The sequence below is a fragment of the Polyodon spathula genome, chromosome 9 (genome assembly GCF_017654505.1).
Source record: "Polyodon spathula isolate WHYD16114869_AA chromosome 9, ASM1765450v1, whole genome shotgun sequence".
NCBI lineage: Eukaryota > Metazoa > Chordata > Actinopteri > Acipenseriformes > Polyodontidae > Polyodon > Polyodon spathula.
Window position 1 is genome coordinate 5,505,938 of NC_054542.1, and position 26,373 is coordinate 5,532,310.

The 26,373-nt window shown below is 37.3% G+C and overlaps 1 protein-coding gene and 1 pseudogene across 2 annotated transcripts in view; one reads left to right on the forward strand and one right to left on the reverse strand.

Annotated features, from left to right (window-relative positions):
* Positions 1–8,851: 8,851 nt before the first annotated feature.
* Positions 8,852–26,373, reverse strand: part of LOC121320360 (olfactory receptor 6N1-like) — a 29,992-nt gene continuing 12,470 nt past the window's right edge. The window contains exons 3-4 of one of the 2 annotated variants that reach the window (XM_041258594.1): positions 10,287–10,346; positions 8,852–10,019 (exon numbers count right to left, since the gene is read on the reverse strand). In XM_041258594.1, coding sequence (XP_041114528.1) covers positions 9,015–9,980 — 966 coding nt within the window. In that variant the 5' untranslated portion in view covers positions 9,981–10,019; positions 10,287–10,346 and the 3' untranslated portion in view covers positions 8,852–9,014. The remainder of the gene's footprint in view (positions 10,020–10,286; positions 10,347–26,373) is intronic. The other variant, XM_041258596.1, reaches the window with a different exon arrangement.
* LOC121321216 overlaps positions 17,160–26,373 on the forward strand; it is a 29,763-nt pseudogene continuing 20,549 nt past the window's right edge.

The following is a 26,373-nucleotide window of genomic DNA, read 5'->3' on the forward strand; positions in this document are numbered from 1 at the left end:
TGCTCAGGATCAGATAACACTTTACATTAAGTGTGTCCAATGACTGTATTTACATAGTAGTTACTTAGTAAATACATGTGTACTTATACATAATTACAGAGTTATTATGCATAGTTACAGTGTACTTAATGTGTAAATCTTCATGCATCATAAATATAAGGGCGCAGTTGTAATAAAACCCTTTGACACGATGGCTCATGTAGTGACGTCACCCTTATGAAAAACACTCCCAGATTACTACTACATGTTGACTTCTAATTATCTTATTTACCACACAATTACTGCATACAGCAGTAAATAAGTGGTAATTTTGTTAATGAAATGTGTAGTAATAAGTAGAGTTTTGGGTAGTTTACTACACATTTCCTACTGAAATTACTACTGAATATTTGATTTTTTACTACTCTGAAACTGACTGCTTACTTACACTACGTAGTTACCACACAAATACTACTCGTTTCCTAAAGGCACTACAGGGTTACTACTAAATTACTATGTATTTACTTTGTATGCAGTAGTAATTGTGCGGTAATTGAAAGGGTAATTTGAAGTAAACAAAGCAGTAATCGTGTAGTTTTTTCATAAGGTAGTAGTAAAGAAATAGTAACCTGGAAGTTTTTTTTTATTTATTTTTTTTTTACATAAAGGGACTGCTAAAATATTAGTTATTACCGTTTTTTTTACTGTACTCTGCAGAATTACTACTGAGCACTATCTGCGTGTTAAATGATTACAACTAGCAAACAGTTGGACAAGACAACATACTTCTCACCTTCCCTTATAGCTATGGTTGCAATATCTTAGGGAAGCTTCTGGTGTGAAAATACCTGCACCACTGTCAATCTGCACAACAGCAAAAGAAAATAGCATCAAATTAGTATGTTGTGTTATGTTACTAATCTTTTGTCTGTTCTAAAAGAATAAGACCAAAAAAATCAAAACAAAAATGCATACAACTGTGCTCAAAACATTTACCTTTGTAGCGTGCGGTACTTCTTGTGGTGGATTTCATGGAGAGGTAGACCTACAGTGATGTTTTTTTAATAAGGTTTTCCACACTTTCAACCAACTTTGGTGATTCTGCATAACTATGCAACATCTTGAACTCGCTATTTTGTCGGATTCCATTTTTAAACAAGTTGAAACTCAGAAATCCTACATTGCTGTTAAACCAGAAGATATCTTCAGTAAATGTGGGTTTTTTTTGAGACTAGAGAAGGAAGCATTTGTTATTCCATTGCCAGTCACAAGAGACCAACAATTTTGCTAAGCAGAATGGCAAGAGTTCCCGCTGCTCTCAAAAATAGAATCCTGACATCCAAATCAATAGATCTACTGTTAACATGAAGTAATGTTTTCTTCTTGATTATTTGCAAATCCAAATTACATTTAAAAATACAAATTGCATGTAAATGTAGTGAATAGAATAAACCAAAAACAAAATCAAGGGATATATGCAACATTGTAATAAACTGTCATTCAAAGTTTATAAATTGTTAGAAAAAATGTCTAACATGTTTGCACTAATTAATTTGTTTAATGACTGTTCTCTGAGGTATAATACAACTCTTAACTATTTTTATGTGATACTATGCTGTTTTTGTTGTATAATTAAGTAGCTGTAAACAACAATAAAATGGATGACTTTTTTGAAGGGACTTCAGAAGAAACATTATTTTGATCCTTATCAATACGATCCTGAAGCAAGCGATAATTGCAAAAGCGATAATAAACCATTGTAATAACTGACTTTCAAAAACTATCAACTTTCTCTCCTCAGCTGTATTTAGGGGAGGGGTTACTAATTTCTCTGCAGCTTTTGAAGTTCTGCAAAATATGGAGATGAATTGTTTTCAATATTAGAGCATGTTATAACATCACTTGGATGACAAGTTCGTAATAAAATATTGGATGCAGCTACTACAGAAGTAATGAAATACATATGTGATTGGACAGGCATTATAAAAATGTGAAAATCAAGCCCTGTGATAAGGGAGAAAACTGATAAATAAACAGGATGGTTTGTTACTCTGAACAATCAGATTGGCAGGTGTCAGGGTCAGTGGGTCTAGCTTGTTTTAATTTTCCTCAACTTCCTCACTTTGTATTGACACCTCATCTTGTACTGGTTTTAAGGATTGTTCTGCTTCAGCACTTCCCATCTGATCGTCATCTCGTTGTGGAGATGTTGAGTTTGTGCAAGGTGAGCCAATTTAATCTGTTTGCACAGCTGCATCTTTGTAAGTTTTCTGTGCGTGCTATCATTCACCTGCACAGCTGCAGTAACAATTACAATGGTAGTATTATTTTACATGAAAAGTTGGAATAAGAGCATCTTGATCTCACAGTGTTCTAATTAAAAGTAATGACGTATACATTTGTGATGCCGATTCAGAATTAGGGTACATCTCTGGAGTCTTCAAGTTGGTACCTTCTATCCTCAGTGAATCGTCGACTAGCCCACAACACCTCAAGAGGGCTCGACAGTGATTCTGGTGTCCTAACATCACCCCCTCCCCCATCCCCCCACTCAACTCAGCCCAGCCTGCTTACCCATACATCAGCATTTCAGAGCAGAGCAGACAGGAGGATAAATTATAAGCGGTGTGGTACAATGTCAGTGTCATGGTCTCAAGAACAAACAATGGCTCATAGAGAACGTTTCATGTGTTCAAAAGAATGTCGTAGTTTTACATTGGCCCATCTTTCTGCACCTATGCCCGTTGTTATAAAACACATATCACAGGCAATATTGTTTGAACTAATGACACACAACTCCATCCTGAACTTCAGCAGCACATCACTAGATTGGAATGCAAGCAAAGACACATTTCGAAACTAGACCCGGTGAGCATGTTATCCCACAACTGTGGGAAGCATTGGAGTCAACATGGGCCAGCATCCCTGTGGAACGCTTTTGACACCTTCTAGAGTCCATGCCCTGACGAATTAAGGCTGTTCTGAGGGCAAAAGGGGGTGAAACTCAATATTAGGAAGGTGTTCCTAATGTTTTGTACACTCAGTGTGTGTATAATATATTTTGTGACCAGGCTGGCCGTAATTTAGGTTCATGCCCCTTTAAAAATGTGACCCAGAGAAGAAAACTTTGTTTTTAGTGTTTACGCACACTTTAATTCAAAATACAAAACCCTAGCTCCCTCGGAGCACTAACTAAACATATGCAGGTCCCTGACTAACATGCAGGACAGCTAAGCTGTTTACCTGACCATGGCAGAGCAGAGCTCTGCCCTATATAGATTGGCAGGGATGGGGTTAAATTCCCCTACCTGCCCAGGTTTATTGTGTTCAGGTGGCTGGGTTGATTGGAGTAATTAATGGTCAATCAGCACCCAGCCACCTGACATAAAAGGAGGCCTCAGCTTCCCATTAGAGAGAGGAGGGAGCTAAGGAAGCAAGCGAATGGTTGTGCTTGCTATTTTTTTTTTTTTTTTTGGTTTGCTGTTTTGTGTTTTATGAATCTTCTGGTCCAGTGAAGGCATCACCCAGCCTGGAAATCTTTATTTTGTAAGTTTTGTTTTGTTATATGTGTTTGAATGTCTTTGTTTTGGCCCTTGTGCCCTTTTATTTTGTGTTTATTTATAATAAAAGGTTATTTTTTTTGAACTGCAGTCTGTCTCTGGGCCTCTATCCACTCGCCAGCCTGTCACACTGACCTATAACACAAAAACAAAACACGAATACAAATTTCAATAAAACCAAGCGTAGGTTTTACACAGACCTTTATGACTTCCAGTCGGGCTCTTCGCTCCACAGCAGCAGCCTCGAGCAGACTGACTGCTTCCCTTTCATATCCTGCACAGGGCTTTAATTTCTAATAACTGCCCAGTGCAGGTGATAAACAATTAAATTAAACAATTAGCTTGGCAGGGAGGCTTTTTAACCCTGTCCCTGCCATAAAACAAACATCCTTAGGATTTGCAGACCCCATGTCCTGCTACTAATATATATGTAACAAAATACCTGTCTGTAGAAAACCACAGACAGGGGAAAAACCATTTCCCTTGGATTAATCCAGGTCTGTGGTCAATTTGTAGGTAAAGGTATCTTTATTCTTTCATGTTTCAAAAGTCAGCGAGCAACAGTGTTTGTGTTTCAACAGTTTGTCTTCATCAGAACATTTTAAAAGGCATGTGTTTCAAACATTTCAATATTTCAAACCCAGGATCACACCTTAAATCAATAGATAAAATGTCACCCAATCAGGAGTCTATTATTCATCAGTTAATAGATAATTGTTTCAACAGGGGATGATAAAATCATCATGATTACCAACACTTCATCTATTACGAAAATCATTAATAAAAGGTGCATAACTCCTCGGAAATTAATGTTAGATTAACAGACAAATTCATATCGTTGTTGAGACCCAGTGGTTCCAATGTGTTCAAAGTAAGAATTATTACGCATTAAACGAAATTGTAGTACAGAGGACCAACTTGCTGTCAACTGAGGAAATGTATTCCAAATTTTGGACACAAGGATATAAAAATCGTCTTCTAAAAAAAATAGAAGAAATTAAACGTATAGAATCATTACTTCAAAAGAAAGTTAAAGACCATAGTAATCCCAATATGATTTGTTTTTCAACTGAATTTAATTATAATTAAATTTAATTTTAAAATGATATTAAAAGGATAAATTTGCAAACATTGGCACATTTTGAAATGTGACCACTCTTTGAGAGAAGTAATACAAGAAAATTCACCTTGTGTTACATTTAAACGTGCAAGAATATAAGGGCTATCTTGGTGCATTCCTTTAGTCCTAAAATAGAAGATCCTCAGGCTTAGCTTTCAAATAACCCTCCTAATGGTAATTACAGATGGGGACATTGTGTACATTGGTCTAACAACATGAATATAAAACATTTTACCCATCCAAGATCAGGTTTAAAAAAAAAAAAATCAAAAAGAATAATGAACCCTCTCCTGATGTAATTACAGAGAGACATGGTGTAGGCATTGGCTCTAAAAAAAAATAAAAAATAAAAATTCAAGAGTTTATAAATTGCAACACCACTGGTGTAATTTATATGTTAACTTGCCTGTGTGGCCTGGTCTAAATTGGACAGACTAAGAGAAGCTTGAAAACACGGGTTGCAGAACACAAAGCAGCTGTTCAAAATCAGAATCATGACTATGCTATGGCAAAGCACTACATAAAAGCCTGACATGGATCTTCTCCACACTCATTGAGATTTGTGGGTGTGGAGAAAATCAATGTACCAGCTAGAGGGAGGAATTTGGTAAATGTTCCGTTACGTAGAGAAGCACATTGGCACCACTGGGTCTCAGCGACGATATTAATTTATGTCTGTTAATCTAACATTATTTTCCCAAGGAGTTATACACCTTTATTAATGATTTTTGCAATATATGAAGTGTTGGTAATCATGATGTTTTTATTATCACCTGTTGAAACAATTATCTATTAACTGATTATTAATTAATTGACTCCTGGTTGGGTGCAAATTGTGTTTAAATATTGATATAAGGTGTGGTCCTGGCTTTGAGATATTTAAATGTTTGAAACACATGCCTTTTACAATGTTCTGACAAATAATAATAATTAAGACAAATTGTTTAAACGTATAAACATTGCTGCTCGCTGACTTTTGAAACATGAAAGTATAATGATACTTTTACCTACAAATTGACCACAGACCTGGATTTATCCAAGGGAAATGCTTTTCCTCCTCTGTCTGTGGTTTTTGTAGAGTCAGGTATTTTGTTTATGTTTAATTCCCGGGATGAGGCACCCCAGATTGGAAACAAGCAGATAGATATAGTAAATGAGCCTTGTGGCTCGGGTTCGTTTCACCCTTTTGAATACAGACCCAGAAAAGATTGAATGTTTAAAGCATGGATGCGCTATTTTTTTTATTAATAACAAAAAAAAAAAAGAGAACACCTAGCTCTTACAAGCACTAACTAAACACAAGCAGGAACACTAAACTAATAATCGGCAAGTGGTTTACCAGCTAAAAACCAAAACAAAAAACATCGTTTTACATGGAACATTGTTCCAATATTACTGCTGTACACACACACAGCAGCCCAGAACAGACTGGCTGCACACTTTAAAAGCTGCACCTGGCACTAATTTAATCATTACCAGGTGCAGCTGTTAATTAAAGTACACTTAACAATAAATATGCATGCGCACATGTTTTTGGCATGGAAGATTTTAACTCCCTCCCTGCCTATGCCTTATATTTATATATATATATATATATATATATATATATATATATATATATATATATATATATATATATATATAGTGACACAGACAAGCTCTTCATTTTTAAAGCACGGTTGCAGTTTCATTTTAACGCAACAAAAAGCCTAGCTCCGCTTGGAGCACTAAACTAAACTTTGCGCACAGGAACCTTAAACTTTAAAGCCGGGCAGCTACTCTGCTTACCGGCTGAAAAACAGACTTTTCACAAACACTGATCAGAAAAAGTTAATCTCGTTACATTCTCTTTCTACAGTTGCACACACTTCCAGCCAGGCCCTTCACTCAGCAGCCCAAAATAGACTGTTTGCCTTTCTTTTATATTCTACAGTCGGCTTCAATTTACAATGATCATCAGCTGGCAAACAATTAATCAACTTGAAAACAATTATACACTCCATTGTGGCATTCTGGGTAATGTAGTCCTGAACAGAAATAATTAAATTGCGTATAACACATTAGTGACGAAAACAGTAAAACAAAATGGTTTATTATTGTGTATTATTAGATGTATTAGTAAAAGTGTCAGACATAATACTTATGGTAATGCAACAAACCATAAGAGAAACAGAACTGTAACTCTGAGTTTGACACGCTACTCTTAAACTATGCAGCTTCTCATTCTTCAAGGATCTAAAACACTCTTATGTTGATTTCTGCTGTCACCTTGTCGTTATTTGACACTAGAAACACGAAGCAGAGAAAATAATTGGATTAGATTGGAGAGTACTTATAGAGTAATTATAATGACACACAAACAGTATATGCTAACTGAAACAGTTTCAATGCTGAAACTAATTACACTTAAAAAAAAATAAAATAGGTGCAGTTTAAATAAATAAATAGAATTAAACATAGTAACTTCCCTTCATAGTCACAGAGGTAGCTATGTTGTTTGCATGCTGCATAAGCACAATTGGCCATCTGTTTTGTATTAAGAACATAAGAACATAAGAAAGTTTACAAACGAGAGGAGGCCATTCGGCCCATCTTGCTCGTTTGGTTGTTAGTAGCTTATTGATCCCAAAATCTCATCAAGCAGCTTCTTGAAGGATCCCAGGGTGTCAGCTTCAACAACATTACTGGGGAGTTGATTCCAGACCCTCACAATTCTCTGTGTAAAAAAGTGCCTCCTATTTTCTGTTCTGAATGCCCCTTTTTCTAAACTCCATTTGTGACCCCTGGTTCTTGTTTCTTTTTTCAGGCTGAAAAAGTCCCTTGGGTCGACACTGTCAATACCTTTTAGAATTTTGAATGCTTGAATTAGGTCGCCACGTAGTCTTCTTTGTTCAAGACTGAACAGATTCAATTCTTTTAGCCTGTCTGCATATGACATGCCTTTTAAGCCCGGAATAATTCTGGTCGCTCTTTTTTGCACTCTTTCTAGAGCAGCAATATCTTTTTTATAGCGAGGTGACCAGAACTGCACACAATATTCAAGATGAGGTCTTACAAGTGCATTGTACAGTTTTAACATTACTTCCCTTGATTTAAATTCAACACTTTTCACAATGTATCCGAGTATCTTGTTAGCCTTTTTTATAGCTTCCCCACATTGCCTAGATGAAGACATTTCTGAGTCAACAAAAACTCCTAGGTCTTTTTCATAGATTCCTTCTCCAATTTCAATATCTCCCATATGATATTTATAATGTACATTTTTATTTCCTGCGTGCAGTACCTTACACTTTTCTCTATTAAATGTCATTTGCCATGTGTCTGCCCAGTTCTGAATTACTTTGAGTAGGGAGGGCTGTGTTCAAAGGTGAGTTCGCTAGCCAGGAATTTGAAGGTGGTTTTAGTGGTTGTCGTGCTTCAGTCAAATATATACTGAATACCTAGTGTACAAGACAATGTGAACTTAGAGTATTATAAATGAGATGTACTTTTAAAACATCAACAGCATAAAAAGGAACACACTTTCTTCAAACAATGTTCAATGTTTTTTTTTTTTTTTTTTTAATAAAATAAACAATAAGAAATGTAGCCATGCACACTAGATGATGTGGAATATGCCTTCATTACTTCCATTGCTGCTCTGAAAAATATACATTTATATGGAAAACATTTTTTTTTTTTTTTTTTTACACATTACATTTTGTCATTTCTGGAAATGATTTGTTTCAAAATGTTTTAAATTTGATTAGAAAATCAATAAGTGATTTCCTTTAACCTAATTGGTCAGTATGATTCATCACTTTTGTATATGTTCAATCTATCTATTTACATTTATTATAGCAAAGAAAGTAAAAAACAATAAAAAATAAAAATAAAAAAATAGAATAGTGTTTGCTGTCAGCTGCAGCACAGTAACCACAATTGAGATCTCTGGGTTTATTCTACATGATATATGAATAATACATTTAAAAAAATGTGGTTCAAAATTATATTGTATACCTGATCTCAAATAAAACCAGGGAAAACAAAAAAAGCCCCACAAGAAACACCTCCTGAAAAAGGATTAGATTACTTTTGTTTAATTAAAACAAGAACAGGAAGACTGAATTTAAACACACCATGGCACAAAAATAAAAGAAACACAAATTGGCAAAAGAGAAGATTCCAAAAAACACAAAATAGTCTGATAACACAAATACACCTTTAAATAAATTATACTCTTGTGAGTTTTTTTTTCTTTGAAAGATGAAAATACCATTTGCAGTCGTGCATATGCACAAACTGAAAGACTTTTGTTATTTAGTATAAAAGTACACAAACATAATCTGAATAAGAAAGTACATAATACATAACAGTTAGTATTTGGCAGCGTGTGAGCTGTCTAATATTGGTATAATTTGCTTTCTTCGGAGTATATTTATCATCCTTTTCCGTACCTCAGGCAATTGAAAACCATACAAGAGAGGATTAAGAAGGGGAGGAATGATTAGAAACTCCAGTGACAGGATGGCAGCAACAATTTGGGGCATATCCTTTGAGTCTAATCGACTAAGAGCTATTTCACAAAAACCTGTTATTGAATAGCTGATAAATGTTGTTAAATGTGGGAGACATGTTTGTAGTGCTTTGCTTCTGAATTCCTTGGAGCTTTTCTGACAAACAATAAGTATTTTTACATAGGAATACACAATAAAATACAGAGGTGGACCAATTGTACAAATAGTAATTACAAAACCAACAACATTGTTTAGAGTAGTTGGTACACAAGATAGTTTAACAACTGACCAGTTGGAACAATATAGTCTTTCAATTTGGTTTCCACACAAAGGCAGTCTTGAAGAAAACAAAATAAGAAGGATCATGAAACAGAATGGAAATAGCCAGGCACCAGCCAGTAATTTACAAACAACTCTATCTGTCATGATATTGTTATAGTGTAATGGTTTACAAATGGCCACATATCTGTCATATGCCATCACTGTTAATATTGAAAATTCAGCAATTGCATAACCATAGATAACAAATATCTGAATGAAACATCCAGCACGAGGAATCACTTGGGTCTCTGATAGAAGATCAGCCAGAAGTTTAGGATAGAAACCAGCACTTCCATAAAGGGCGTTAACAGATAAACTACAGAGAAAGATATACATAGGCTCATGAAGACTTCTTTCCAGAAATATTACTAACAGAACAACTAAGTTTACAAAGATTATCAAGAGGTACCCAATAAGGGCTAGTAGAAAATATACATATTTAGTTTTACCCATGTCCCCAAACCCAGTGAGTGTGAAAGTTTCAGTGTAAGACGTGTTTTCCATTCCTCTTTCATGTGTTCAGAGTATCCCAGCCAAGAAGTCCTGTTGATACAAAATACAGGTGGAAATAAATCACATCTCTATAACAAACACTAACCAGCTTTTATAAATACATGCATAGCTATTACGTTGTAATAAAATGTATTACTTAATTGTAATGGGAGAGCTAAATACTGACAGTTGTTTTATTTAAAAAAATAAAATAAAATAAAAATCATATGGGTTTAGTAATTTTTAAACTGTCAGGTGAGTTCTTTTTTATTAATGCACAGTAAACAACTATTTTTAATGACAACTAGAGTGACAAACCTTCATTAAAACACAGCATGATTTGAACAGCTTTGTGGCCTTTGTAACCACCTGCTTAATCTGTGAAACAAGAAACATGTTAAATGTAATTTACCTGTCTTCCAACAGCCGTAGTCAGAGCACCCTGCAGCAGGTAATACAGATGCAGTGTGTTGTCAAACAGAGCATTGTGAGGCTTTATATCCTTCGCTCTGGGAGGTGCTGTGTTCACTTTCTATGTTTAAAATATCCAGGATTGAAGCAGTTTGTGTCCAAAGGCCCTGAGCACTCAACTGACTGGCTGGGGATCTCATTAGCTAACTTTATACTTAGTATACATGTTTCCAGTAAGTTCACGTTCAGTCATTGGCGCCTACTCACTTAAAATTAAAGTCAGTGTTAAAGAACACCCTGTAATGTTTAAAAGAAACTACTTATTTTTTGTGTCCCATGCTGTCTGTGTTGCAGCAGTACATTTATTCAACACAATCTCACTTGTTTTCATATGTTGTATGCGCATATCATTCACAAAACTTTAAGGCCTTTTGATTTGAAGAGTGTTTACAAACTTTCTCCTAGGTTACATTTCTCAACTTTTGCTCAGGATCAGGTAACACTTTACATGAAGGGGATGATGTAAGTGCAAATAATTACGAATGCAAAATTCAAATTGCATTGTGGCCAGGCAATTATTTTGCCCTGCATCCTATGTAAGCTTAAAAGCAGTGCAAATTACTCAACACGCACAAATAATGATCTGCAATTATGATAATGAGGGTCTTAATGAGTGCTTCAGTCTATTTAACGGCTGCACTTGCAGAGTTAGGAGTACAGAGAGAAACAGTCGCTGTATGACATTTGTGGAGCACGAAAAATACAAACCAAAAAAAATATGTCAGAGGAAGGGCAGCAAAGTCCTCTTGGCGCACAGAAAAGAAAAAGGTTTTCTGAGAAGGAGCTGAGAGTCCTTACGGCTGAGGTCACTCAGCATGAAACGGAGTTGTTTGGAAAAGCGAGTATCCTTATGGAATTATATGTAGGCCTGCCTTTTTCAGCATAACATCCAGAACGTTGCCTAACACTCTGGAAAAGGTGGATTGGGCTATCCCTCTAGACATTCCATCTGTGGTCTGAAAGGAACCAGAGGCTAAGTAGTGCAGAGAACACAGCACTTTTAATGCTTTAGCACTGCATCCTCTGGCATCCCAAACAAAGTGATCCTGGGATTGAATATGCAGGGTCTTCTCCTCCGAACGTGTTCCTGCCTCTCCTCAACAAGAGCCAAGTGTCGCCACATCAGGAAGTTTACCACAGCAGCCATCCTGAAGCCAATGACAGGTCTCTGCAGTTGTTTGCTTTTATACAGCTCTTAATTACTCGCTTCCACTATGGTTTGCACCTTGTAAGAAGAGGTGAAAAGTTGTTGGCGGGTCAGCAATTGTCTAATTGCAAGGCAAAATTCTTACATCACATTATAATGTTTGCGCCCGCTTAGTATCCAGATCCCACCCCCAATTGTGCTCTCTTCTTCATTTGAATGCATTTTAATATCATTTTAATGGATTAATGATGACCAAGTGCAAATTTGATAATGGGTGCAGAACGGCAGGTGAACACCATTCTTTAGCCCCTCCAGGGATTTTGATAAGATGTTGATGAACGCTAGTCCATTTGTCCGAACAGCTAGGGAACATAACAGTGGTTTTTATTTATTAGTGTTCAGATGTTTACAAAAACAGCAATGCACGTACATGTATTGGACTCTATTTAAAAATAGAGTCCAGGGTTTAGTTAAAAATGATTATAACATCACTCTGCAAAGCACATCTGACAGCAATACTGAAGCGTTATTTGAAAGTATAATAAATGTAAAATTGAGTCAAACAAGTGAAGCACTGCTGTTTTATATTTAAGCACTCAATTCATTGCTTTCACATTTTTTTAAAAACATTAAAAAAAGGAAAAACCAAACTGAATTCAGTACTGAAAACAAGTTTCAATACTATTCTCAAAACAGCAGGCTGTATTCCATAAGTGCTGTTGGTCCTACAGTTTTACACTTACATTTGTGTGGATATTTCCCCCAAAACAACAACGAAGATTGACGTTTGAAATTAAATGAGCGATAATACAGTATCACACCTTTCTGAACAGCTTCTGTATGCACAAGTTTAAATTCCAAATTAAGTTAACTCGGGTTCCACCTGTAATTTGTAACATGCGTTTTTTCTCAATAAATGAATGTACTGTTTTAATTATCTTATCTCTTCATACAAAGTAAAATGTTTTTAATGAATACAAAAAAAAAAAAAACTGGTATTGTGTGTAATACTTTGATGGAACTGGTGGCAACTTATTGGTCATGTTACGCTTGTCTTCCAATGCTAAGGCCAAACATTGCAGCACCTGGTCATGGCGCCAATTAAACCATCCTTGGCTAAGACCCACCTTATATCCTGTCAAAATGTGCCTTAATGTTGCAGGTTTTGAACACAAAGGACATAAGGGATCCTCACCCATCCAGAGGTTTAGGTTCTGTGGTGATGGGAGAACATCATATGTTGATCTGATGAGGAAACTGATCCTGTTCTGTTCCATTGTCCGTAGGTCTTGCCATTCAATCTTGTGTTGTTCCACACCCTCCCATCTCATCGATTTTCCCTGCTTGGTCTGGGAAACAGCCTTTACACACCTCATCCTCTCCTCCTGCTTTTGCACCTCATTGACTACCAGCTTCCTCCTTTGAGCTGGGGTTGCCTTGTACCATGTAGGAGGAGCTGAACTGAGACCAAAACCTCCTTTTCCATGCTGAACTTGCCCCATAATATCACTGATTCGAAGGGCAGCCTTAGCATCTTCCACAGCTTTCTTTGCCGCCCACTTTCTTCCAGTTTTCAACACAGGTGCTGCCTCCCTTACACATTTGTCATGTGAATCTACTAATGTAATTTCCAGTTGGACCTTGGCACACTTAAACTCCTCGTTCATCGTGTCGTTTGCTTTTAAAGACATGTGCAAGTAGGTCATCATTCATAGCAGATCGATTGTGCTATTGCAGAATCTGTACACATTCTATCGGAACAGTCCCTTGGAGCAATCTGAAGGAATCCTACATCACAGCTAATCAAACAGTCTTGGAGACACACTGTATATAAGTCCCATGAACAAGTATTTGCCCCCTGTCTGATTTTCTGCATTTTTGCATATTTCTGACACTGAATGTTATCAGATCTTCAATCAAAATCTAATATTAGATAAAAGGGACCCTGAGTGAACAAATAACACAACATTTTGATACTTCATTTATTTATTAAAGAAAGTTATGCAACACCCAATGCCCCTGTGTGAAAAAGTAATCGCCCCCTTAGACTCAATAACTGGTTACGCCACCTTTAGCAGCAATAACTGCAACCAAACACTTCCTGTAGTTATTGATCAGTCTCTTACAGCACCGTGGAGGAATTTTGGCCCACTCCTTTATGCAGAATTGCTTCAATGACATTTGTGGGTTTTCAAGCATAAACTGCTCGTTTCAGGTCATGCCACAACATCTCAATGGGGTTTAGGTCTGGACTTTGACTAGGCCATTCCAAAACTTTAAACTTTAAATGACCCAACTGCGCTTCAGCTTATGGACAGATGGCCTGACATTCTCCTGTATAATTCTCTGATACAGAGCAGAATTCATGGTTCCTTCAATGATGGCAAGTTGTCCAGGTCCTGATGCAGCAAAGCATCCCCAAATCATGACACTACCACCACCATGCTTGACCGTTGGTATGAGGTTCTTACTGTAGAATGCAGTGTTTGGTTTTCACCAGACATAACAGGGCCCATGTTGGCCAAAAAGTTCCACTTTTGACTCATCTGTCCATAGAACATTGTTCCAGAACTCTTGAGGATCATCCAGGTGCTTTTTGACACTTGAGATGAGCATTCATTGTCTTTTTAGTGAGCAGTGGTTTCCGCCTTGCTACTCTGCCATGAATCCCATTTTTGCCCAGGGTCTTTTTGATGGTGGAGTCATAAACACTGACCTTAGCCGAGACAAGAGAGGCCTGCAGATCCCTGGATGTTGTTCTAGGGTCCGACGAGACTTCCTGGACGATTGTGCGCCTTGCTCTTGGAGAGATTTTTGCAGGACGGTCCTGTGTGGAGTGCTCTGCTTTTTTTGTAGATGAAGATTAATTCTGTGTGAAGCGCTTTGCTCCTTTTGTACGTGAAGATGAATCCTGTGTGGAGTGCTCTGCTCCTTTTGTACATGAAGATGAATCCTGTGTAGAGCACTCTGCTTCTTTTGTACATGAAGATGGAAACAGTGTGGAGCCTCTATCTACTTTGTTTTTTAAAAAAAAAAAACCCACAAAAAAAAAAAAAAAAAAAAAAAAAAAAAAAAAAAAAACCTTTGTTTACCCAACATCTTCATCTGCATGAATGACTGGAATTTTGAATAACTTGGACTTTATGTTGAAGTACTTCTGCACCAAGTCTGATGGAAATAGTTAAGGTTCCCAAGGTGTCCAGGCACTCACCAATTACATATCTTGCCAACAGATAAGTCTTTTGAATGGGCTTTGTCTTTAAACCTGATGTTGGCATCCTTACAGTTTCACTTTTCATTGAATGCTTGCATCTTTGTGGAATGCAATCAGAAGCATGCCTGTCAGGAGATGCATAACATGTAGAGTAGTGCATTTCACAGCCACGGTCACGACCACACCATTCTGGAGATCCATTATGCTCTTTTTTCTTTTCTTTTAATAGCTATTTGCACCTTTCAAACTTTCTTGCTGACCTGCTGAAATGGACATACTGAAATGGAATCAACACAGGAGTTTGTGAGACAGCATTTCCTGGAGGGAGTTTTTAGTAGTAATGCAGTTCCTCCCTCAGCATGAAAGAGGGTAGCTTGCACAGCAAGCGCCCAGCCCGTTTATTAATGTTGAATGTCTGTATTGTATTGTTGGTCCCTGATTAAAATCGCCTTGTTGATGATGAATGGCTTCGTGAAAGATGGAATAGTTTTTGATTGTTGAAACCCTCATGCTGATAATTCTGAAATTTGATGAGATTTTTTTTTTTTAATTTTTCAGTGGCAGGGCTACAGGGCCCCTACCCCTGCCCCTGAGCAGAGGTGCTGGGAGCACTGATTAAAGACATAATATTTAAAGTGAACAACCTGTCAGGAAAAGCCTATGCTGACTCTCTACAATGTTTGGTGCAGTTTGTTGATGGATTGCCGTAGTTACCAGCTAAGAATGGAGGCACAGCATGAAATTTTGTTTGTTTCCAAACACTTTCCAGAACATCAAACTACATATTCACCCTTACAAAACATTGATTGTTTTTGTAAGATGATGAAATAAAGTGTTTTTTCTACCTTATGGAGGAATTTCTTCAAAACTAGAACACATTGCCATACCTTGCGTATCCTGGAGTAAACTATATTGTTAAACTTATAATTAAAATACTTGTGAAAGTGGGTGGATATATGCTGATAGACACAAGAGAGATACACAATTTACTGTTGACAACACCACACTGGCACGCAAGATTTTTTACAATGTATTTGTAGTGGCAGGTGGTCACCGTGTTAATTCTGTATAATGTACATTTGTTAACTTTTGCTATTTAAGCCGTCAAATTAGACAGTGCAAACCAATACCTAAACATATAGTCAACAGTTTGTACAGTTTGTGATTGGATTGTTTTCGTAAAAATAACGTTGAAGTTATTTTAATAATTCTTATTTCAATCGAACAATACAAATTATATAGCGTTTGTACAGTACTGTATACTTTACTGTAATTGATTCATTCACTGCCATTCTTTCAACAGTTTTCACAAGGATAGTTAACAAAAAATAAACTGTAATACTGTAAACGTGTGAGTTCTGTTACTTATATGCATGTTAATGCCAAGGCTTATTGCACCTGTGGTTAACTTGACACCTTGGATAATCAGTACTAAATGGCAACCCTGTGTGGTGTCGAGCCAGGGATTCTGTTCTAAATGAGAGTTCCACTCCCAGACATTCCATTTTCTCCTACCCTTTGCTAATTGCATCAAACCCTCTATGGAGTTTTTGCTTTCTTTCATTGCCTTACATGCTTGCTACTTGCAGTAGCAGAATAGTCTTGAGTGCAGGAAAGATTCCACTGCTCAAAACAGCAGACTAGTGACTTCTCTCAACATTTGAATGTTTATTTATTTTTCAGTATAAAACACAAAAACGTTTTAATTGGCTTTCCAAGGGTAGTCTTGCTGCAAAGTTAAATGGTTCTGATAGTTAAAAGATACCTACCTTCTACCTCGACAGCTTTCCAAAAATAATTTCTCATTTAAAGCATATGAATGAGTCTATATGGTGGTGAATCTAAATAAGTCACTAAAACAGACCCTCCCTGACATTTTCAATAATCTTGAGAATTTACATTACACTACATGTGTCTACAGTTATTTTTGTCATGCCATGAAGTGACCAGATCTTTTTTTTTTTTTTTTGTATTTTGTTATCATGACATACTGCACCACAAATACATGCTATTGCTTAGCTGCAGACTGCACCAAAAAAAAAAAATTTAAAACAAACTGTATACAAAACATTCACAAAGTATGAAATATTTGTAAGATGGAAGTAAACTTTGCTCTACATTATTTACTCATATGAGGATATTTTAATAGAGGAATTTCAAAAAAGACTTTACAAAACCCCAGGTGAGAGGAATGCACTTCAACATCCAGCTCACCTGTTGGATTGGATGAGTGTCAAACTGGCTGCTCCATACAGCTTTGTAAAAAAGTAATAGATTACTGTACCTTCACATTAGAAGGTAGCTACAGTATTCTTACTAATATCTAATTTATAGAAAAAACATGACTTACAGTATTAATATGAGTGTGTGACAGAAGGATAACAAACTTGCCAAAGGTTTGTTTACTTTCATGTTTTTCATGACAGACCCCCTATTTAACTAATTTAGATATCCAACACGTTTAATAGATCCCTGTGCCTTTATTATGTGAAATGCATGCTTCTTGTTAATACCTTTGGTTTGATTCTTTTTCTTTTCTTTTTTTTTTAGGTGTTTCTGAGAAAAACTACAAGAGCTACTTAAAATTCCTGAGAGGAGCGTGGAGAATGTACCCAAAGTCGCATTGTTTACTCTCACTGGACTAATGGAAATAAACAACTACAAATATGTATATTTTGCCATCACCCTTGTTGGATATCTGTTAATCATTTGTTTTAACTGCATTCTGATTTCCAGTATATATCTAAACAAAAGTCTTCCCGAGCCCATGTACATCTTTCTCTGTGCTTTACTTGTCAATGCTCTCTATGGGACTTCTGCTTTCTACCGAAACTCTTGACTGACTTTCTGTCTGATGTCCACTTGATTTTCTACACTGGATGCTTACTTCAAATATTTGTTCTCTTCACTTATGCTGCATCTGAATTTACAATTTTAACAGTAATGGCATATGATCGGTATGTCAATTTGTAAACCTTTACACTACCATATCATTATGACACCTTCATCTGTTAAAATAATGTTGTTAGTCTGGCTTCTTCCTGGCTGTTTGATAGGAGGCATAGTTATTTTAACTAGCAGACAAACTCTGTTTATTCTCATATTCAAATATTTAAAATCTGTCTCATAAGCTCAAAGGAATATAGAAGAAAAGTGTGTGCCACGCCTTTTAACTCATATTAAAATATACATTTTCTATGGGCTTACATTACCATTCCATATTCAGATAACAGCTTTGTTGCCAGATACATTTCCATTCCATAAATGTAATATTGCACTCGTTTTGTTTGATTAATTAAGAATTTACCAAGTTTTTTCGATCTTTATTTTTCCATTTAAGCAGAGAATGGGTGAGATCGACCTTTATGCTTTAAAAAAAAAAAAAAAAACAACTTTTTATGCCATTGATTGATTGACGAATCAATTAATAAAACCTAAAAAAAGACACGTGCAACACAGCAGCTTATACAACAGAACATTTAAAAGAAGCCGAGTTATCTAGAAGAAAACAAATGATCAATTAGCCCTGCGAGACACATAGCTAAAAGGAGCTCTCTTAGAATGAGATTCACAGAAAATACATAATTGACTCGTTAATCATTTTAGCATTTTATTTTGTCCAGTTAGAAATGTTTGTGTATTGTTTTTAAAGGGTTACATTTGATTCTAATAAAACTTCCAAACATTCTTCTTATGTGTTTGTGTCTTTTTCGTTCAGAGGCTTAGCACAACCTTGCCTTCGTGTTTCCAAACTACTGTAATTGAGTGAGTGTGATTATGCTTGAAATGCAATTGCTTGCTCTTAAACAATCATTAACAGCTGTGTTTTACTGCCAAAAAGTTGCTAAGCCCCCTCCTTGTCCAAACGTCTCACACGCATTATATCACTTATAAACATGTAATGACAATATTTTGTACTTCTTATGATGCAAAGAAAGTGGGAAAATGTTGTGCATTTATTGATAAAAAGAATTGGTATGGTTGAGGGGATCAATGCATATCAAAAAATCCAATGAGGGTTCAATAAACAAACAAAAGTACAAACTTTATAATTCATGTTCATTTTTTAGGCCACTTTCAGTTTTAGTCCTGCTTAGTTGCGCTAATTAAAAGATACATTGGGCCATCAATCAAAATGACTATCAAAAAATGTGAAACACTTTCTGATCACTTTGAGAACCAGAAATGCGTTTTTATGACATGCAGTGTGAGGGAATCCAGAGAGCTAAGAGGAGGAATGTAAAACAATGCTGTGAATACAATAAAGACGATTGCTACCACCTGTGAGACCTTGTAGTAGGGACTCGTTCTAGTCAAAGACTACTTGTGTTTTGTTCTGCTTTACTTCGGCCCATGTGCCGTTTGTTTTTTTGGAGTGTTTTGTTTAAAATGTTTGTTTTGTTTAATAAAAGCTGAGCGCTGTAGCGTTTCAGTTTGCCCCTCCATTCATTGTTTTGGTTTTGTATTCCTTGTCCATGATGTCACCGCAGCAACGCACTGCAACCACTCTGCCAGACCATCCTACATTTTTGTTTTGGCCATTGTGCCTTATTTGAGTTCTGTTTTTGATTTTTTTTTTTTAAATGTGCATTAGAGCTTAAACTGTAGCTTCCCTGCTGATAACACCTGGGCCCACGTTAATTAAATGGAATAAAAGATGTTCATTATTGAAAACAAAGCGCTCCCTTGGTTGCCCTTGTTTACACAATCATTGAGTACCAATCAATTACAAACTCGCAGTGGGATTTACTATAGAACTTGTTATGATCAAACTAACTGAAAACACTTATATTCTGCATGTGATGTTTTGTCTTACAATTTTTTTATTCTTTTGATATTGATATGCGAAATTTAATTGCATTCTGTTCTGTATTTTTTACCTATTTTAATACAGTTATATACATAAGAAATGAAAGGCAGTTTAATCCCATCGGATTCTATAGTGGGGCCCCAACCTTCACCCCCAAAAAGAGTTTCATAATCATACAGTAGCACCTCGCTAAACCGGACTCTGAAATAACACTAATGTGTTTTGATTAGGCTACACATTATGTAAAAATATAAATTTGTACAGTAGGCCTTGGTGTACAATGCAAATAAAAGATTTTTATCTATCTTTTTAGATATTTTAAATGATTTTAGGTTTTTTTTTTATTTTAATTATAGATCACAATCCTATACAGATCCTCAGAATGAGTTGGAGGGGTTAATGGCACATGTGTGCAGTCTACTGCTCCCAACACGCTGGGAAAACCACAAATGTCATAAAAATGTGTTTTCAAGGCTTGTAAGTTCACCCTGACTTTAGTGAAAATTATGTACTTGGGTGTTCGTCTCAATCATACATTCAGCACAACTGGCAACTCACGAGAAAAAGCGGACTGGGAAATGCCAGCAACAACTGCGACTGTTTAAAACGTGCTTTCAAAAGTTCTTAACAAACTGATGCAATTGTAAGTGTCGCAATTGCCAGGAAATTTAGTACATCTCATTATAAAATTTGAGAACCCCCATTTGCACTATCTCCGCTCCCTTTTTGCAAATTGGTTGAACCGCAAGGAAAAACTGCTTCCACAAAACATTCCCTAAAAAGTCGCTAACAGCATTGCGCATGTTTAGTACATTTCACCCTAGACTTCCAACTCGTTTGCAGCTCGTTTGCAACTACTACGACAGGCGCCACACTTTAGTACATCTACCCCTAAGTGTTTTTTCCACATCCCTTCCTTATGTACTGTATGTCTTGCCGTAAACTCAATAGAGCAGTCATTTATTGTAAGTACAATCGCTCTTCTCTCTTGGGAAGAGAGGATATTCCCAAACGGTCTGCACTTATTATCAAGATGCAGAGTAATGAGCACCTGATCTATCTATTACTATACTGTGCTTATAAAAAAAAAAAAAAAAAAACCCTAACCCTGAAGCTGCATTCACTAATAGATAATTAATTTATCAGATGCACATACTACTCATTTTGTTCCATATAGAATAATTATTTTGGCTGGTAGGCAGAATATGGTATCAGCACTAAAGAACTAAGGTAAAAAAGGACTGTCAGGAACATGCGGCTTTAACAATATGTTAGACATAGTGCAGACATCTCAAAGCATTTACACCAGTCTTTAATAAAATCCTATTTTTTGAAAGGAGAAAATGTCATGTGCATGATAAAAAACTGAGAAGCAAACAGCTATAATGTATATAAAAGGCCATGAAAAGTAGTACTTAACTTGTTTGGTCTTATAAAATAAGTAGCTTTTTTTTCTCCTCCAAAAAAATACACTAATTTAAGACTGGAGTAAAATATAACCCATTATAACATTAAGAAAAAGTGAGAATAAAGCCAAAGACACTGGCTATGTATGAGGCAGGCATGTCCAGACTCACTAAGAGATTTTCCTTCAGTTTTTATCAGCTAATAATATACTGTTTTCACACACAATACCCTTTTACTCCTACATTTTTAATTTAACATTTACTTCTCAACTAATTAATGCTGAACACCACCTTTTTGCCTTCATAATAAGGAACTTGTCTAAAATTCATAGTGCAGTAAATGAATTTGATATGTCTTAATGAGGGGGTCTATTCAGTTGATCTAAGCTGTAGCGTATTATAATATCATAGCCATTCAAGAAAACAAACTTACTTAAGTGATGCTGGTGCGGCCCATTGTCTACCAACAAGCAACCTGGGAGACATCAGGCCTGGTGCACCGCGAGGTATAGGTAGCAGCAGTACAGGACCCTGCATCCTGGGCCTGGACTTCTACAGGAAGAGGACTCCTCAAGTTCCAGGGAGGCTTTTAACAGCCTTCAAGAAGTGCTGACTCAAGTACCTGTGCTGCTGCCTCCTGATCCAGCCATCCGTTCTTGCTTGACTCTGATACCAGCAATGACAGGATTAGAGCAGTCCTGTCGCAGCAGTGGCCAGGTGGAGCGGGGGTGGTGGCTTACTTCAGCCGCAGTCCAGTGGTAGCTGACTTTCTGGGAACAAGAGGGGTAGGTGGCGTTTTGGATCAAACAACTGCAGCCTCTTAACTATCAGATCAAGCACCGGGCTGGAGAGCACCACACACGCCAATAAACAGGACCAGGAACAGTGTCATCCAGTATGGATGCAGCGAGCCATCCACGGTCAATGTGGCGGAGTGGAGATGACAGCACGATTGGGATCCTGACCTGCAACTGGTACTGCGCTGGCTGGAAGCACACCAGCTACTGCCCTGGGAGGAGTTTCCCCTGCAGTCAGCAGCAATATTCGAGACGGCATCCTCCAGCGGCGGTGGCGAGAGCCGGGAGACCGGGAGGTGATGTCGCAGGTGGTGGTAACAGGCTCCTTGAAAGCAGTGGTTCTCCAGACCCAGCACAGCACCCCAGGTTCGACATACTTTTGGAGTTGCCATGGCATTTTACTTTGAGCGCTGCCGCTGGGATGTGGAGGACTATTGCCAGTGCTGCGATAAGTGTGTGGTGTGGAAAGGACCCCTGGGCTGGTTGCATGCCCCGCTATAGCAGTTCCCAGTCAGTGGCCATTTGGGGGTCGACGTCTTGGGTCCCTTTCCTCGATATGACGGGGGAACCTCTTTACACTGGTGGCAGTGGACTATTTCACAGTGGCTTGAGGTGCTGCTGGAGTGGTTCTTCTGCTGGTTTGGGTTTCTCCAACTTTGGCTGAGCTGCTGTTTCTCCGTCCGCCAGACACTGCTGAGGAAGCATCCGGACCAGAATACGGCAGGAGCTTGTAGGACCGGCTGGACACCGCACATCGATTGGGAAAGGAGTTTCTTGCCGGTGCGAGGCCGCTGTCACAAGCTAGACAGCACCTGGATAGGGCCCTGCCAGGGAATTCCACTCAGGGAATGCAAAGTTGTGCTACACAGGCACCAGCTTGCACCATACCGGGGACGGGACACTGATAACTTGGCAGGCAGGGCTAGGAACTCAGCCTCACCGCTGCCCTGGACTTTAACATCACTAATCAGACCTTCCAGCCAGCAGCCTGCCAGGGCCAGGCCAGGTGGTAGTACAACCGCAGTCTGCAGTTGTGGGTATCCCGGCTGCTGTATCCTGCCGCCAGTCACAATGCCACCGTCCTCCAATAAAAATAGCAACCTGGAATTGGCCGAGCGCCGCCCTGGTGGGGAGGGCTAAGGTCGGCCAGGATGTCTTAGGCACACCAGCACACTAGCGACGCCTGTAATTGGCTAGGTGCCTGCGGGCCTGCCTGTAAGTTACCCAGAGCTGCATGGTCCTCCAACGCTGTAGATCTGAGGTGGCTGCATGGCGGGCCTGCAGAGTGAAAAGAAGCGGACGGCTGACGGCACATGTTTTGGACGACGCATGTGTCCAGCTTTGCAGCCTCCGTGCTAGCTGTGGTGTGAGTGCTGTTTGTGCTGCAGTTGGTTCCTTCTTCACTAATTTATTACAATAGTTTGCAAAACAATTGAGATCTACATAGTGACTAGAAGTGCACAGCAGAAAAATATTTATGCAAAAATGTTTTAAGCAAAGTGGACGACCCACCCCCCCCCACCACCCATGGGGACCTTTTAGCACCATAGAAAAAAAATAATGTTATGGCCCTCTTGACCCCTATCTAAAGAACAAATGCTTTCACTTCAGCTTATCAAATTCAACAGGGACCAGTGCAATGGTGCCACAGGAGAGCCTGAGTCATTAGGAATACTGAGTCTCAAAGCATTCCAAATGATGTGCTGCTCTTGAAACTGAATAACTTCACAGTGCTTCCGGTTACTGTGGCCTGGTTTCTTACTGTTTAAGTATATGATATATATATATATATATATATATATATATATATATATATATATATATATATATATATATATATATATTTTTTTTTTTTTTCTCCATATAATTGATTTCCATTGAAATTTGTCAGCTGTCAGCTTGAGTTATTACTGTGACTTGAAAACCAATACGACGTAGCCTACCATATGAACTGAGAAGCACTTTTTATTGTGACTGATTGCACTCACAAAGTGAGAATAGCCAGAATAAATATAACATAAAAATAAATCATTATTTTAAATGATGAATTGCATTTGACAACAGGCCTTTTTCAGTTATAACTCACTGGTTAAAAAAAAAAGATTGTTATCAGTTCAATTAGGTTGATATATTAAGTACACAGAAAAATAACTGAGATAGCACTGAAACACATGCTGTGAAAAAAAGACTTCTTAATTTGTTTAAATATAAAATTGTCACCTACACCTATAGCTATACTTTTATCATGTTCCACCTTTTTGTCTTTCTTAGAATTCAAAATGTCTTTGTATCACAGAAAATATTTCCCAGAAAGAATGTATCTTTTTTCGACCCACAGGGGTTCCTCTAGTCATATCGTGCTTGTAAGCAGACCATAGGCCCACAGCAGTTTTGTTTTGGATTAACATAATTGGATGGTAAATGATTACAAACTTTAGAAGTTCCCCTTGACTATTGTATATACATATTCATGTGTTTTATATTTTTAAAAAGTCTCTGTGGTAAAACAGCCCAGAGACTCTGTTAACAGGGAAAACATGTTTGCCAAGACCCTGTGCTGTCCAGGTTTGTTTCCCTCTTGTAACTTAGTAACTGGCAACATTTGAGAAGAAGAATGCAGGGAATTGAATCATAAGGGGATGTGTTGGGATAGCTAATTAGTGCAAGACTACATCATCCTTCTCACTTACTGACTACAGTGTCTGCTTAGAATAATTGCTATATTAAAAAGCTATTATCATACGTTTGAAATGTACTGACAGTCAAATCCAGGCCAAATATTTAGACAGGGGGAAAAAGTAAAAAAAAAAAGTTTTTGTGGACCATTTGCATTTTGAGGTGGAAATTGGATTCTAATAAATACTTCTACTAGCTCACTTTGTTTATTTACAAGAACTTATATTTTCCAAGTTATATTCTCCAGTTAAAAGTTCATTGAATTGGGCCCTTTTTTTGACATGCTTACTGCAGAAGCTTTAAAACTCACAATACCATAATGTGTGTCAATTCAAACTGTATAGAGTATAGAATACGCATTCTTGTCAGTTTTATAGCTGAATTGTGACAGACTAGATCTGTGATCTTAGCGTGACGGATCTTAGGTGCTGTCTGTCTGTATGCCAATACAGTGTGTCTCAATTTAGTTTTTACATATTATTATTCAGTTGTCATTAAACATGGTTTGTCAGTCTTTAGCACAAGGTGACAATGGTATCAAGTTAATATAGTGTATCTGAGGCATCTTTCTGTCAATTTTAAATGCATATAGCTCATTTAGATCATGGTAATCTAAATGTTACTGACAGCCATCATTTAGTATTTTAGAAGGGATGGATGGCACTAGCATGTCTCTTAACTTTATTAACATTATCACAGCCCCCTGTATCGGTGATGGAAGTGTTTTGGTTCTTCAGCAGCAGCAATGAAATATCTACATGCAAATTGAATGATAAAAAACAAGCAAAGGACCAAAAGACAGTGCTATAAAAAAAGAAGTGAACCCTTCGTTAGCAGCCCTTTATCATTCTCTACTGAGACACTACAAGGGGTAGGACAGGCATTACTTAGGAAGGCTTTAGCTGATTACTGGCAGAGGAAACATAACAAATATTGAAATGTGATGTTTTAGTTTATAAAAATGTGTATGTCCAAAATCCTCATACCTAGTATGACGCAAAATCTACCTGCTAATCAGCACAAGCTTCAGAGAGGCTTGTCTGCTTTTTTTTTTTTTTTTCACCTCTCATGTCTAGAAGAGGCTGCCTGTGTCACTTCTGGTGTGTGTGTGTGTCTCCCTCTTCTGGTTTCATGGCACATTGCTTCAATATATATTTTTGGCATTAATTTCATTAATTTCTTGGCATTATAGATGTAGTGATCATATGTGTTTCTAGTAAAATATTATCAGGTTCATACAAATGGTACCTAGTTCATGGTACCTAGTTTGATATGACTACAGAAGGCAGTGGTAAATGGACTTCAATGCATTTTAGTGTTAAATCAATTGTTATCGTGGCACTCTGCAATTGCAGTTTTCTACAGTCACAGATAGTATATCCATATAATACATGGTTATGATGTAGTGTTACCAAACTGCTTTGCCAAACCAGATATTATTGTATGCTATGCAGCAGATAGACAAACAGGCAGTTATTTATACTGTATGCTTGATATATCAATGAATTCCAGATTAAACTATCCTGCCAGTAAGTGGGTTACATTGTATTTGTTTTCATAATACAGATCAATCACATTATGATACCGCCTCTTGTCTGTTTCAAAGAGCTGATAGATGGTCACCTGTTTTCTGGGGTTGCTATGGAAATTCCTTTCACTCCCTGGCTGAACAAATCCCCAGCTGATTTGATTGTTACAGCTTTGGGACACAGGTAAAGAAGTTGCTGCTAGTGTTTCTCAGATTGTGTAAAAATACACATAAAAGAATAGAAGCAATGGCTTGAATTGTTAAAAAAAATAAATAAATAAATAAATAAAAATAAAAAACATCTATTGGACACCATGCTTTGCACTGAATCTGTTGATAACCTAAATAAATCTAAC